Below are 16,630 nucleotides of genomic sequence, written 5' to 3'. Positions count from 1 at the left end.
GTTTAATTGTGCAATAACAGCTTATGTATATATAAAAAAGATCACTCACACTGTACTGCACTTTAAAAAAAAATAATAATAATAATTGTGCACAAAAATGAGAAATGTCATTGTCGTACAAAAATAACTGTTGTTGGTAAGTCTCATTTTTTCAATCAATGTATTTGTATCTTCGAAATAGGCTTAAATGAGCCAAAATAAAGGTTTTGAATGCTTAAATATCATCTTTGCTGTTTTTTAATGTGCTAATGTGCCCCTCTGATTAAACACTGGCCCATCCTTGGCCCCCACAGTAAAATTGGTCTAGAACCGCCACTGTGTTCATTAAATTATGAAATTATCTTTAGTCTCTTCTTAAAGACTGAGAGGGACTTAGCAGATCGGATAGAGTTTGGGGAAATTAAAGAGGAGAGTTTAGTTTGAGGTGTAGAGCCCTGAAGCGGCGGAGGAGCCAGACACTTTTCACTAGAAGAGGAGGAGTTCAGGAAGGCAGGAGCTGTGCCAGTTTCTGTTTCGTAGGCAGGAGACAGGGTTTTGAATTTGATGCAGGTTGCAACTGGGAGCGGGGGTAGAGATACGAGTAGTGGGGTGACAGGTGCTGTTTGAAGACTAGACGCTCTGCCGCGTTCTGCATTATCTGCAGAGCCTTGAAGGTGCATGCATGAAGAACTGGTAGTAGAGAATCAGGAATTGTTTTATCATTACATCGACATTGCAAAGTGTGCATGTGCAATAGTCACATCGCAGGGCTGCAAGTAAGGCAAATGAACTCAAACACGTCGTGCTAAACCTTTTTGTTACTTGTTTCAGAATAAAAGCTTGCATGGTTCTCATCTTCTATGACTAACACAATGTTTTCATTTGCCTAGTGTCTAGGTTCATTCTCCACATAACATTTTTACACTTCTCATAAAATGGGGTTTGACTAGGTGCATTTAACTTTACAATGTGTACAACTTTTATCCAAGGGATGAAGATTCCTGTAGGCTATTTCAGAGGTCAGCCCTACCCAAGGGTCTGTATGTGACTGACTGACTTGTTCGGGAGCAGGGCTGCTTGAGGAGGCTCATCTGCTGTCCTCTTCTACGTTTGCAGCACATGCCTGTTTTCAAACACATTGTCTTTGGCCTAATGAGGACAGTGCTTTACTTCACTGATTTAGGTAATTAATTCATTATCCTTAACCACTTATCCGAACTTGGCTCGCAGGGGCTGGAGCTGATCCCAACTGACATTGAGCGAGAGGCGGGGTACATTCTGGACAGTTCACCAGACTATCACAGGGCTGACACATAGAGACAGACAATTATCCACGCTCTCATTCACTCCTACGGGCATTTTAGAGTCACCACATAAACCCTAAGATGCATGTCTTTGGACTTTGAACATGCAAACTCCTCGAACCTGTGATCCTCTTGCTGTGAGGCATATTGTTCCTCGAAGGTTTATGGTAAATGGACCTGCACTTATATAGCGCTTTTCAAGTCGCTGTGCGACCACTCAAAGCGCTTTACACTACAGACTGCGCTCATTCACCCTTTCACACACACATTCATACTGGTGGCAGAGGCTACCCTAAACGGTGCCACCTGCCACCATTGGGAATTCATTCACACACCGATGAACACAGCACATCGGGAGCAATTTGGGGTTCAGTATCTTGCTCAAGGATACTTCGACATGTAGGCTGCGATGGTCAGGGATCGAACCACCAACCCTTCGGTTGGGGGGCCAACCAACTCTCCCAACTGAGCCACAGCTGCCCTATGATATTAAACGTATTACTACTTGTTTGTAGTACTGGGACTAAACAAAAGCATACTAATATCCAAAATATTCACATAATAGAGATTACCATTAACTATTCCTGTAACACATTGCTCACAAAATCACATTGATCAGTCAGCCATATACTCAGTTTTGACCTAGTCCTGTTTCAATATTGTAATATACATATTGCAGAAAAAAAATATAATGTCAATTTTTTCCAGTATTGTGCAGCCCTAATTTTCGGTTCATTAACAAACAATGGATTATTGTTGGAAAAAGAGACATTTATCATTGTATCAAGCAGCTAAAGAGTATTAGCATCTCTGAGTTAATTTATATTACTTGATATTGCACAACTTGTGACGTGACTATTGTGGTCAGAATGTGAGATTCTTGGCAGAGGAATAATTGCATCACGAAGAGCCTCTTAAGTAGTTATAGATGTGAGCATCATATAGATGTTCTGTGTGCCTGCACTATCAAAGTACAGCCTGTTCACTGTGACAGTGTAATTACCAGGAATGATGGGAGCCTGTGAGGGACCTGTCCAGTCGGCTCTGCTTCCACTTGATTTAACTTAACCCTCAGCTATAATCATTTCATCAGTCAGTGAGGTTAGTGTGACAGAATCCCTCATTACTAATGATGTACTGTAGGCTTATTTAAGGGATAAAACAGGCCGTGTGTGTCAAAACCATGACTCAAACTCATTCAGTTGACAGAAAAAGATTTTATTCCAAAGGAATGCGAGAGTAAAACTGAGGTAGGGGGAATTTAAAAAGGTAGAAACATTCAGTATGTCAAATGACCACTTTAAAATTGTACACATACTAAAAACAGTGTAGTTTATTTGAGGAAAAATAAAAAAGGAATGTGAATTATTTCTCATTAGCAGGCAAAATGGGCACATTTAAAACAACTGAAATCAGTGCAGTTAGGAACAACTTAAAAAGGCAGATTTAAGAATATACGTCATTGTGGTGTGTGTAGGAATAGTGCAAATATCTCCACAAACTTACAAAGGACTTATACAAACAGATAGAGAGCCAGGTCTTTGGTGTGGAGATGCTGTGCCAGATTCTGAATGCGACACAGACGGACGTTCTGGGCGTCTCCTGCGCTGTACACTCTGAAGACGTGATATCGCTCCTTCTCCTTCAGTGCAAAGTCCAGCTCGTTAGCAGACATGTGGATGAACGACTTCTCTTTCTTTATCGTTGACTTCACTTCCACGTACACCACCCCCGGCCCTCCTGCGAAAGTCAGCTTGAAGTCGTACGGCTGGCCGCTCTCTCCGCTCCGGTTGCACCACAGGACGTCAGTGGGTCGCCCCGGGTCGCCGCTGTCTCTCCAGTGGCACAGGAAGGAGTCGACCAGCTGCTCCCCCCACTCGCCGATCTCTGCCACGTCCATCTGGTCCTCTGATATCACCACCTACCCAAGCATAGCGCAGGTTAGAAAATGTTGCCAACCGCTGAGACTAGGGCTGGGCGATATATATCAATATAAAAGATATATTTTAAAATGTGATATGGAATTAGACCATATCACAAGATCAAAGGCCTTATCGCGATTTTTTATCTATAGAGCAATTACTCTGTGGAATAATCTGCCTCACTACCACCAAACCAGACTAAAAACCAAAGGTGACCGTGCCTCTGTGGCAGCGGCCCCGAGGCTCTGGAATAACCTGCCCTGGCACATCCGATCTGCAGGATCTTTTGAGGTTTTAAATCCTCCTTAAAAACACACTTTTTCTCCCTGGCTTTTAATCAAGTTTAAGTGGACATCTTGCAAAAACAAAATTTTATTTAAATTTTTAATTTATTTTATTATATTTTTTATTCATTTTATTCTATTGTTGCACTGTGTTTATGTATTTTAGTATTTTAGTTTTTACCGTATTTCCTGCAACTGTGATATCTGTACAGCACTTTGGTCAACCCCGGTTGTTTTAAATGTGCTCTATAAATAAAGTTTGATTTGATTTGATTTGATTTACCTCTGTTGCACTGAAAGTAAACAGGTATTTAAAAATAAACTGAAATCTTATTTTATACAAGCTGTACATTTTTAAATGTTGTTCTTACCTTTTCCTACCCTTTTTAGGTTTATTGTGATTGACCTTACCTGTAAATGTTTGATGTGTTGAGAATATGTTTTTCTGTATATTCTGTGTTGTTCTTCTGGACCCCAGAAGGACTAGCTGGTTACTAAGGTACCAGCTAATGGGGATCCTTAATAAATAAACAAATAAACATATATCGATATAGTTGTGTTTTTTTTCTTTCTTTATATATAAATGCCCTTACTGGGGTTTGTCATATTATTATTATTCTTTTCTCTTATAAATATATTTATTTTAGAAAAAGATTGGCCGATTTTTATTTCATAGGCTATTTTTATTCAAGATATTTTTTTATTTAAATGTGCACTTTATGGAGCTTTAATTTTAAAAAAAAAGGTAGTGTTGTTATACAGTATTTATATTCACTTAAATAAAAAGTTTCAATAACGCTATGTGTTACATGTCATACTTGACTTTGACTGAACATTTGCTCTCACTTTGCGATAAAAATATCAGGATTTATATCATATATCGATATTCAGCCTAAATGTATCGGGATATGACTTTTGGTCCATATCGCCCAGCCCTAGCTGAGACACAAAAGAAATGCAGTGAGTGTACTGACGGTGCTGGGTCTCTGGCAGGTGAGCTCCATGTCCTCCAGTGTGGGCTGTGGAGGCTGGGCTTTGTTCCAGACGAGGTTCAGAGGAGGACGCGGAGTCTCTGCAGCCCCCTGAAACGTACCGGAGAGCACCACAGCCTCAGGGACGGCTCTGAGAGAGAGACAAAGGTTTAGGGATGAAAGAGAGGGAAAAGAAGGTTGGGGGATTTGGGATTTTCTATGAGTAACGGTTAAAATCAACATTAGTTTTCTACATTAATGTTTCAGATTTTTGAGAAAGGAGGAGGAGAAGCCTACAGGCTGTCTGGAGCAGGCTGGTCGCTGGTCGTCTCAGCAGGCTGTGCAGATGGAGGACTGGCTGCTGGTCTGGGAGCTGTGAGACTCTCCTCTCCATTCTCAGCTCTGTCACACTTGCTGGTTCCACTCTGTTGACTGTGCTCTGTCAGTGACAGACCAAATAGAAGAATTTCAAACAGGATGTTCTGTATATCAAGAATTCATTATGTGCAGAATTTTAGTGTCATTGTGGCATCTTTTGTTTGTTGTTTGTCTCACAGTGGTCAGAAGTGTCCAAATTCTTCACAGTATCTTTTAATGAGCAAAAAGAGAATCTCTTATCTGTTACTAATAGGGGTGCAACAGATCGCAAAATTCATGCAAATTCAAATTGTATCACTGGTTTGAGTCACGGATTGGACCTTTTTTTATGGGGATCAGCAGACGAATATAACTTTTACACGTTTTTTAGGGGGGCAAGACTTGGCAGAGCAAATGTGGCCATTAATGTTACTTTCTGCCATCAATTGTGGCTGAAATAGCCACTATTGCAGCCATATATATGCTGTCGAAGTCCCAGATACATGGGAAAACCAACTCTGTCATTTCTGGATTAATAGTATCATCCATAGGCAGCTCAGTGAGTTTAAAGAGCTCTCCAGGAACTCTGTTTGAATGAATGCTGGTGCAAAGTTTCTACAGCTGTATGTCCCAAAAAATAATTGGATAGACATAAATTGTTGCTGGAACTTAACTGCAATAGTTAGTTCAAAAATTTGCAGAAATAACTTCTAAATTCTAAAACTTGATGCCGTTCTGTAAAAAGTCTGAATTCATGCTTTGTCAGGTCTTTCTGCAAAACGACAACCAAAAAACTTTTATTGCACTTTTCTATTTGATTATCATTTCATTTTTTGACAATACAATAACTACAAACTTACTATTAATTTCCAATTAATTAATGATGGTTATTATAAAGTGATACCTAATACCTGTCTACCCTAAAATCCTACATCACATTCCTGACATGAATCCTCAATGAACTAACGCATGGTATAGTAAATACAATAAAATTGCAGCTAATATACAATATTCTCTTTCTGTCTTGAGTCCTGGACCTGGATTCGAGGCCGATATTTGGGTTTCAACTTGGACTCGCTCTGATGACACGATTCAGACTCAAGTATGTTTGGTACAAGCAGGGTAAGGTGTACAGACCAGCCAGTAAAGTAAGTGAAAGCTAAGCTAGCAAACCCAAGCTAACGTTAGCCTCAAATGTGACTCAACCACAGTCAAGGATGTTGGGTTAGGTGGTAGTAAGGGAGGGTATCATATCATTAGAGCCCAGGTGCAGATTTATAGGCCAGGTAAGGTAAATTACATTACTGTTAGAAAGCTACACATCGATGACAGTGCAGACGAGACAACATGATGAGTAGTTAACAAAATATCTACTCTAAATTAGGGCTGGGCTATATATCGATATAAAATATATATATATCGATATATTTTGAAATGTGATATGGAATTAGACCAAATTGCATATATCGATATAGTTCAAATAGTTTTTTCTTTCTTCATATATAAATGCTGGCCTTACTAGGGTTTGTCATATTTAGATCTTTTGTAATGTTCGTTATTCTTTTCTCATATAAATACATTTATTTTAGAAAAAGATTGGCCTATTTAATTTCATAGGCTTTAAGATATTTTTTATTTAAATGTGCACTTTATGGAGCTTTGATTTAAAAAAAAAAAAAAAAAAAAAAAAGGTTGTTATACAGTATTTATGTTCACTTAAATAAACTGTTTCAATAAAACTACTTGTGACATGTCATATTTGGCTTTGACTTTGACTGAATATTTGCTCTCACTTTGCAATAAAATATCAGAATATATATAGTATATCGATATTCAGCCTAAATATATCGGGATATGACTTCTGGTCCATATCGCCCAGCCCTACTCTAAGCACATGGCTACTTATTATGCTGAATGGCCTCATCCTGCATAATAAGTAGCCATGTGCTTTTTTGTTACCACTGCTGGCTATCAGACCTCTTGGTGGGATATTTCGAGCATGTAGTACTCGAGTCCTGGACTCGGGTCGGACTTAAAGCCTGATTTTCGTGACTCTGACTCAAACACTGGGGACTCAAAACTGACTCGGACTCGAGAAATGGTGACTCGGCTACAACACTGGTATGTTCGTTGGTGTTTGTTGGATGTGTGACCTGGAGGCCGTGGCGTAGCTGCAGGGTTGCTGAGGACTCTCTGAAGTCCGGGCTGCTCTGTCAGTCTGCTGCTGCTCCTGATTGGCTGGCTGCCCTCGTAGCTGCTGCTGGGACTCTGGGGAACTGGGACATGGCCGCTTCCTCTGTTGACGGCGTCCTTTTCTGGGTCTCTGTCTTTAGGCCCAGCTGGAGGGGGCCACATCTTCATCACGGCGTCTACCACACTGCTATCTGCCTGACCTGTTGGCACACGGAAGCTGTAAGTTTCTATTGTGAAGAAACGACCCGGCTGAAACAAGCACATCCTTCTCAGTGTACCTGTGCGACTGGCTCCTGTATTCAGTAGAGATGCTCGGGGAGGCCAGCAGACCAGCGTCTCTTCCCCGTCCTGTGGGCGAGGAGGCTCCTCCTGGGAGCTCATGGAGGAGTAACTCCTGGATAGAACTGAAGTACAACATTTTCAGGGAGTTAAAACCAAAGGAGAAGACGGATAAATGTTGTAAAGCAATCATACATAAGCCTGGTTTAGTGCTGTTATGCCATAAAAACAGATTTGTAATGAAAACGTCTTTTGATCATATTAATCCCTGAATGTGTGTGTGAGCTCTTTGCTGCAGTGAAGGATCTGCTCCTCTTGCTCTTTGAGCCCTGGCAACAGCTGCTCTTTTATGTCGCCACACACAACAGTGAACAAACCTGAATTAGCATATGTGAGAAACACACCAGCTATCTGTGTGTGTGTGTGTGTGTGTGTGTGTAGAGGGAGAGTGTTTGTGCGGGGCTGAGACTGAGAGGAAAAACACGTTGAATGTTATGAAATGATAATGGAAATCGGGCCAAGTGTCACAGAGAGAATTGGAGAAACTGCAGATGTAAGGTGTCACTAAGGCAGACGGAGAGAAAAGCAGCAGCAGCGCTGTTAGGATTCGTCTCATGCTCCAGTTAAAGCAGCGAGTTACACGCTGATGTTCTGCATCAAACCGTGATTCCTCACACATTAACAGTTATGTATTTTACACCTTATTGTGGAGACTTTAGCACTGGTGTAGACATGTTAATGAGGATGGTGCAACTCCATTAAAACAACAATTGCTGAATACAGGTGCATCTCAATACATTAGAATATGATGGAAAAGTAAATTTCCAGTAGTCAAACAGACCCAACCAAGTATTGAGTCATATAGATGGACAGACCTTTCATATTAAACATACTTTTTAAAATTGGTCTTTAGTAATTTAGTATTTTTTGAGACACTGAATTTTAGGTCTTCATTAAATGTAAGCCATAATCATTATAATTAGAAGAAATCAAAAAAATTAAGACATTAAATGTTTAATTCTGTGTGTAATGGACCTATATAATGTGTTATTTCCACTTTTTGAATTGAATTACTGACATAAATAAACTTTTCTATGATATTCTAATTTATTGAGATGCACCTGCAGTTAACTATTTACATTGATGGATATCTCTACTTCTGATTGAAGAAATTAAAGGGACAGTTCCCTTCAAAAACTCATCAAACTCCAAATTGTAAGATGTTTGCTTTTAAATGAAGCATTTTGGCCCTATAGTTCTTCTTGTAAGCTTTGGCTCAAATAGTTTTTCTGGGTCTAATCCTACTCCCTCCTCCTTTCAGAGGCAGAATGTGGGGACCAAGTGATCCCGGCTCTCTACAGCCTTCAGAGCTAGTAACAGAGGCGTTAAATAAGCGGGATCAATGTGAACCAGCGGAGCCGGCGAGACGGAAATATGTGACGTTGCGCGTGACGTCTAATTGTTCTACTCCAGCACATTTATTTATAGGAGAAACACGTCTCTCACTTGAGTCTGACACTAATCGAATCATGTTCAGCGAAATGCAGAACTGCGTTTCAGTCTTTGACTCTCTACAGCGAGAAAAAGCATCACATGCAGTTCCTCCGCAATTAATGTTTAAAATGTACTTGCTGCTGCCGTTGCTTATTCTACACGTACTGCTGCTGCTCTGTTACACGCCACTATGAATGAATGTCCTGAGCCTTAATGACGTCAGAGCTTCTTATGACACTTTGCGGAAACACAGTATGAAAAGAGCTTCTGATCATTTTTTGTTTACTAAATATAAACTCAATTCTGAACATGACGCATTCTGGGTTTTTTTTAATTTACATTTTACACGGCGTCCCACCTTCTTTGGAATCTGGGTTATACTTATCGTGCTATTAAATAATTTAGAGTGTTTCTCTGCGAGTTGAAGAGTGTGGGAGATATCAGCTGTAGAAAGATGTCTGCAGCTTGACATTTATGGCACTTCCCTTGTGGTGCTCAAAGCTCCCCCCGAAAAAAGTGTAAAAACTCCACAGCAATGTGTCTTTCCAGAAATATGACCCAGTAACTGAAGATAATCCACAGCCCTAACTGTGAGAAGTTTCATGTAGTAGGATAATAGGATAATAAGTGGTGGAACTTGGATGTGCTCCCTGTACCTCTCTCCAGGTTATTCTCTGGTTTGGGCGGCTCTGGGACCTCCCACAGCTCCTCCTCACTGGGCAGCTCTCTGATGTCCTCCTTGCCTAAGAATCTCTTCAGAGATGCTGCGTCCTGTAGACACACACATAGTTAATGACTGTGATGTTGAGATCCAATCTTGATGAAGGATTAGGAATAAAGTGTGGAAAAACGCCTGCAGTTTCTGTGCTGCAAAATCTGTTGTTCTTCCAAATCCTAGCTATGTAATTTGGCGTGACAGTGATGCAGATGGGATTAAGGAAGAATTACAGAGTGCTATTTCATCTTTGGGAGCTGTGGGGCGTAGTGCTGCTCCTCGTTCTCCTGGCCTCTATCACACACATGCTACATATCCAAAAATGGCATCATAACATGAGTCCAGAGGAGAGGATGTTAGAGCATGTAATTGTTACGACATTTTTTTACAGTGTATGTATTACAGCTTTTTGGCTAACTTGTATATTGAGTTGATTATGTCACAAAGGGCCATTTTTGTCAGTGTGTATTGCTAATTTAATGGCCTGTCTCCGTAGAAAGAGTGAGAGCCACCAACGAGCAGGTAGAAAGACAACAGGGGACAAACCGCATGAAGAGCCAGCAGCACAATTTTAACATCTAACATGCTGAGTTAAGGATTTTTTTCATCCAAACCAGAGTTGGAGGTTGTTGGAACAGTGGAAAGACTAACAAAGACAGTCTTAACAAGAAAATGACACTAGGCTTGAATTCAGAGGGTGTACAGTTGTTTTGTCTGTTAATTTTATTTTATTAATTTATTTTTGAGTGATTTTTCTGGCCTTTTTCACCTTTATTTGATAGTGGTAGAGATACAGTGTCAAACCGCGGTGAGGTTTTGTCTTATCCTGGGTTTTTGTTTTGTTTGGCCCAGTAATGTGCTGCCCACTGCTCCTTGCATGGTGTGTTCACTTGTGTGTTAAAAAAGGATGGGTTAAATGCAGAGGTTGAATTTACCCATTGTGGGATTAATAAAAGTAATTAATCTTTAAATCTAATTAATTAATCTTCTATTGGGAACATTTACTAGTGTTTTATTTTGAAAAGTAATTCTCCTCTCGTTTAGGTCACTTGCCCTTCTTCATGTATCACCGTTGTGACGTTGTGACACTTCCTTGATTCCTGATTGTGTCCACCTGTTCCCCATTACCCTCATAGAGAACAGGTGTGTTTTTGTACTCTGCGTCTCCCTTTGCATTGTGCCAGAGTGTCTCGTTTGTGCCGTGCACCCCAGCTATAGCCCACGTGTTGCCCTTGTCTTGACTTTGCTCTACGTAAGTTCATTCTTTACCAGAGTAGTTTTTTTCCTCCCTTGGGAGACCTGAGTCTTCAGGTCTGAGCCTTTTGTTTTCCTCAATAACTTTCACAGTCTGTTTGGTTATCACTCATTCAGGAGGCTGAAGAATTAAATAAAATCTGACTGGACTATGATTCCTCTGCACCTGAGTCCTATTTGAATCCAGGTCTGACATACAGAGTAAGAGGGGAGACATACAGTAAAGGGCTCGGAGCTGGAATTGAACCCGGGCCCACCTCCTTGCAAGAACAAAGCCCTAATAGTATTTGCTCTACTGATCGCCCATTGGGACGCTACGTATTTTTCTGTCTAAATGTAAAAATATTTCCTTTCTTCACATTGTGTGAGGTAACATGGTTTATATATTGCACTAAAAAAGCCAAGAGAGCTTGATTAACATAGCAAAGTTACAGCTTGCACGCAATGCATCCTGGTAGGCACAGCCTGCACACCACTTCAAGCAGGAAAACACAGCGTTTTCTGTCAATATTTTACACACTGAGGAATTCTTTGCTTCAATTGACTACATTTACCACCAGCACTGATTGGACAAAATGCACAAAAAGGTGGCATTTTTTTTCCCCCAGGGATAGTGAAAACTCATAATTCTATCTATAAAACATCATTTTTTTTTTTAACTTCATTGCCTTTATGCACATTAACAAGCAATTAACATCACAAAGGAAAACAAATCAAAACATCTTGAGATTGGGTCTCATCTGTCACACAAATAGCATTATAAAGGGTATTGCACATATTTTATCTGGTTCTGTATTCCAAGAAAAAGTGAAATTTTCGATAATAATAGTGTATAAGAGTCTTAAGCGATATAGTCGGTAACTGGGGTCCACCTTCTCATAAAAACAGGTACTTTTAGCTGTAATTGGGCAGCCATATATTCCATCATGTAGACATGTTTTACTTTCTGTAACCACAGTCTTCATCCAATTTATAGTAATAATTTTTCTTGCAATCAACAACAAAATGTGTAATATATAACATTGTTCTGTGGTAAACAGGTGGTCAGGAAACACATCTAATAAAATGAACAAAGAGTCCATTGGAAGTTCCACTGCCAAAATTTTTTCCAGTTCTTCTTTGACATTCTTCCAAAATGTTTTGTACTTTAGGGCAGTCCAAACATCATTTTTTGATAATGAATTTGAGTGGTACATGTAGAAACATGCAGCAATATTACAGTCAGGTTTATAAAAAGAACTAGAAATGTCCCCATGGTTCGGGGTTTCTCCCTTGAGATTCTCTTGCCAACAAAAGGAAGTGGCAGATGTTCCAACCCTTGCTGCTTCAGAGACGTCTCATCTTGTTAAAATGTTGATGACCTAATTAACATGTACAGCCAGTAACTGTTTGATCAATTCCCTGGAATAAGCAATAAGCGGGTATAATAAGTCGCGAGGCAGATCTGTACGCAATTTCCCCTAAGCCTCTCATATCTGCATCTGTCTGACTCCAGTGTATTAAATGGTTGTTATGCTTCAGAATCACATCTTTAAAACCTTTAATAAGACAGTCAAAAGTTCCATTTTATTTACTTCCAAATCGAGACGTAGAACTTAATCAAACTGCGTCTAATTTAGATTTCAATATCGATTATATAACGCAGCCCAGCGTGTCTTTAAGAAGCTGGTGCACAAAGAAAATCACATAAGATAAGCTTTTGAGCAGAGAGGGATCAAAGCTGAGGCCTCGTGTGAGCCTTGTTAACCTTTTAACTCTGACTGTGCAGAGTCTCCACGGCAGCATGGCTCTACAGAGATGAGAGCCAGTTGCCATGTAATGTAAACGTGACTCCCTCCAGGGAAATAGCCTGTTAGTTCTAGCTACGCTCAGCTCTGTGGTGGCAGCGCTAAGTGTTCATGGGTGACACAAAAGACACCGAATGACAAGATCAAACACGGTGAGCGAGCAAAGATCACGGGATGTGGATTAGTGATCAATGTTTGAAGGGATCGTATATCACTTACATCGACAGAGGTTATCAGGCCACTCAGGAAATGCATCAGCTCTTTTCTGTGGCTGCTCTCTGTGCAGAACAGTTTCACCAGCTCCCTGAAACACACAGTGAATGGATTTGATCACAGTTCATTTAGTCATGATTTATAATGTTTGATTTTGTTATTGACAGGAACAAACAGAAATACTTAAGTTGAATTTAATACCTTTTAAAACCTATTTTAATACTTTCACAATATGTTCTAACATTGATCTTCAACTGCAGTCGCAAACTTTTTAACTTTGGTGTTGGAGGTAACTAATTATAAAGCTGTAACTGATTACTGTATTTTTCTTTATTTATTTCAAGTCAAATCAAGTACCTATATCACAATTACTTAATACTTTTTGCTTTATTAGCAGCACTGACCTCAACACAATTACTTGCTATTTAACCCTAACCCAAGACAAAATGCCTATTTGCCAAAACCTATTTCTAAAATATTTTATGTAAAGTAACAAAAGACCTGGGGAAAGTTGGTGGCCATTGACTAAATAAGCATGACTTGTGAAAATAGAGACTTTTAGAATGAAAGTGATAAAAAAAAAAAAAAAAGAGTATATGGCATATATTCCATACGCTAAAGGGATAGGTCAGATTTGTTGTTGCATGGGTTACTTATTTTATTTAAACCGTCTGAACTAGCATTTATTGCATTCTAGCAAATTAAGAAGTAGCTCACATCTGCAACCTGTGCCGACGGCATCAGGTTCATAAATCACATTTGTACAGACTGTTCCACACAGAATATACTTGGGCGGGTTGCAGGCGTGTATTTTTACAGCCCCAACATATATTTTTAACCAATGCGTGTTATAATAAAGTAGCATTAGACGATGCCAACAAGTGTAACACCAAGTGTTAAAAGTTGGTATACTGGTTTCAGCCCAATTTGTTCTAGTATTAATCAGGTTTTTAAATATTTTACACTGTTTCAACTCTATTGAAAATCTCTGTATCTGTGTCATCGTACTTTATGTCAGAAAAAAAAAGTAAAATATTGAAATGCTATATGACTTCACTTCAGTTTGTGTTAAAGGCATGTGCTCTTTGCGAATTTTTCTCGATAGACAGGAGGCAAAAAAACAGGAAGATTATGATTTTGTTGTTCTACCAACAAATGTCAGAATTATCTGACAACAGAAGTGAGTGTTGGGACTCATTCACACACAAACCTGCAGATGTCCAGCCTGGCATGGAGGTGATCTTTCTGGATGTAGAGCTCCTTCTCGTCCTTCAGCAGACAGATAACATCCTGCAGCTCCACCAGCGCATCCTCACTGTCTGCAACATCCAGCTGGTAGCGAATGTACAGCTTACCCACCTGTAAAGGGACAGAGGAAGTTCCTGCTGTTGAAAAGGCTCAATGATAGATGGGTATTAGTGATTCTCCCTCAATATGTTCAATCAGTATGTTTTTAGTAAACCAACCAAAAAAAGGAGCTACCTCCAGGTTTTAAACTGCTCTAAACCACCTTGGTGTCATCCTCTGACCTGTCCGAAGTAAAGTCGCTTGATTTTCTCTCCGATGTTGTTGTCAATCAGCTCTGAATAGACTTCAGCCAGCTCATCGTGGTGGTACAGGAACCTCTGGATGTAGGGTATCACAAAGTGCACCATTTTCTGCATGGACGGACAGGGTCTCAGGCTCTCAGTCTGAGGCTCGGTCTTGACACACTGGGTCAGCTGACGGATCCCGCAGATCTCCATGAACAAAAACCGGTCCATCTCATCGAAGGCAAGTACCGTGTTAGCTCGTTGTCCTGGCAGGAAATTACACAACAACAGTCAGAAAATCCATTTTAACCTGGGTTGTAGTTGTGTAGCTCTGGACATAATTCCTTTTGGGTATGCTAAAAAAAAAATCTAACATTGACAACTATACATGAAAGAAATGTAGCAGCATTGTACCAAAGTTGCCAGTCTTGCTCTTGGGAGTGGTCTTCTCTGCTGGTGGCAGGTTGAGCAGACAGACCTGCTTGTGAGGTTTAAAGACCTTTTCCAGCTCTTTGTTGTCAGCGATCATGGGTCTGCGTGCCAGACTCACCCACGTGTTGTCCTTTGTGGGGAAGACCCTCTTATCAGACACCATGCCTAAACACAGGGGAGAAAGGACAGCCAGGGTCAGGGTCTAGTCTTTTACCCTGCTGTTCTGAGACGCCCTGTCTAGTTTTATTAAATGTAAAACACAAGTCATTACATTCAGTGTTTCCTACCAAAACACACTGGACCTCATTTATCAAACGAGCGTAGAAACCAGCGCAGATCTGAGCGTATATATGGTCTTTCGACAGGGTTCACATGTGATTTATCAACGGCTGTATCTCGCCAAACACAGCGTGAGAATGGTCAACGTTGATAAATGTGTCGGCTGGAAACAAGCGTCATTTAAATATCATGCCCTAATATATAATCGTTTCAGAGGCCTCACCCTGAGAGTTTACGACATCGAAGGACGCAATACGCCTAAAAAGAGCATTTTTTTCCCTTTTCTTTAAAAAAAAAATCAACTTTATTAGCAAAGTGCACCATTACAAATAACAATACAGAGGAGAGAAATAAACATTTCAAGCAGGTACAGAAATATGCAGCGACGAGGGTTTATGAAATAAAAGCATTTATAGTTATATACTCAAATTTGCGTACACAAGCTCAGACCAGACGTGAGATCTGATCGTACCCTCCGCTCACATTCAAATTGACAAATGACGAGCCTTGAGTAGAAATGGTCGTACGGCCACTTTATGCTCACTTTTTGTCGTACGCTCGTTTGATAAATGAGGGCCACTGTGTGTATCTTTGACACTGACAAACATGTTCAATACTTTAAATCCTGCATTGTTTCCATTCATGTTAACTAACTAGCAGTCTCCGTTCACTGCCTACTTTGGTGAATTAAACCAAAATTAACCCGACAGCAGGATGTGTATGGTGTAGTATGGTACTACACCATACACATAGTAGCCTCGGCCACCAGTATGAATGTGTGTGTGAACGGGTGAATGTGCGCAGTCTGAAGTGTAAAGGGATTTGGATAAAAAGGCTATATAAGTGAAGTCCATTATGGTCATTGTTCAAAAGTTACCACTGTTTTGAAGCCTCAAGTTTAGCATTTTGCCTGTTGCTATTGGCTTCTGATGGTTGCCATGGATTTTTGGAGCCAGAAGTGACCATAAAAGGATGAGAAGTTGGAGCTAAGCTATCAGCTAGCACTAGCTAGGTTAGCAAGGTGCAAAAATAAACAGATGATTCCTTAAAAGCCTCTTTTAGTCCAACAGAATGCTGAAGAAGACATTTTTAGGCGACCAAAATGTTACAGCACTGAAAACTCACTTTGAAATGGTGAAAGCTTAAAGATTAAAACAAACAGGACAATAATGTGCTAGCCACTTGTCAGTAATATGGTAGCCAAACCATCTATTTTGTATAAGTATGTATACAGTATGGCATCGTCAATTTAGTGGTTTCTGTTAGCAATATACCCAGTGATGTTAAAGTAAAACATCCAAGTTTAATCTATGAATTCGAAGCAAAATTATGGACGTTTGAAAAAGTTTTTAAAAAAAAAGAAGAAAAAAGAGACGTGTTTAACATCTGCGTGTTCCCATTCGACTGAGTTATGATGCAGATTGGGGCATTCAGGCCCTTTAATATTCTCCATGAGCCGTGTATCACAGCCACTGATGCAGTTCCAGCTGCTGAAGTGGGACAAATCATGAGACCAATCTACAATAATGAATTTTCTTCTGTTTTTAGAACACCTACATGCACCTGTCCCTGTTACATCGTGCAGTAACCTTTTACCTCGCTTCTAACAATCCATACCGGATGTAGGATAAATAT

At 40.0% G+C, this 16,630-nt stretch overlaps 1 protein-coding gene across 1 annotated transcript in view; it reads right to left on the bottom strand.

Moving 5' to 3' along the window:
• Positions 1-2,480: 2,480 nt before the first annotated feature.
• The window catches only part of wu:fj29h11 (uncharacterized), a 65,377-nt gene continuing 51,227 nt past the window's right edge, over positions 2,481-16,630 (bottom strand). The window contains exons 39-48 of the mRNA XM_059324726.1: positions 14,699-14,881; positions 14,282-14,550; positions 13,963-14,111; positions 12,759-12,843; positions 9,440-9,554; positions 7,289-7,414; positions 6,971-7,210; positions 4,758-4,899; positions 4,464-4,611; positions 2,481-3,204 (exon numbers count right to left, since the gene is read on the bottom strand). Coding sequence (XP_059180709.1) covers positions 2,797-3,204; positions 4,464-4,611; positions 4,758-4,899; positions 6,971-7,210; positions 7,289-7,414; positions 9,440-9,554; positions 12,759-12,843; positions 13,963-14,111; positions 14,282-14,550; positions 14,699-14,881 — 1,865 coding nt within the window. The 3' untranslated portion in view covers positions 2,481-2,796. The remainder of the gene's footprint in view (positions 3,205-4,463; positions 4,612-4,757; positions 4,900-6,970; positions 7,211-7,288; positions 7,415-9,439; positions 9,555-12,758; positions 12,844-13,962; positions 14,112-14,281; positions 14,551-14,698; positions 14,882-16,630) is intronic.

This window comes from Centropristis striata, chromosome 21, assembly GCF_030273125.1.
Source record: "Centropristis striata isolate RG_2023a ecotype Rhode Island chromosome 21, C.striata_1.0, whole genome shotgun sequence".
NCBI lineage: Eukaryota > Metazoa > Chordata > Actinopteri > Perciformes > Serranidae > Centropristis > Centropristis striata.
The sequence above is the reverse complement of the archived record's forward strand: the minus strand, read 5'-3'. Positions and strand labels throughout refer to the sequence as shown.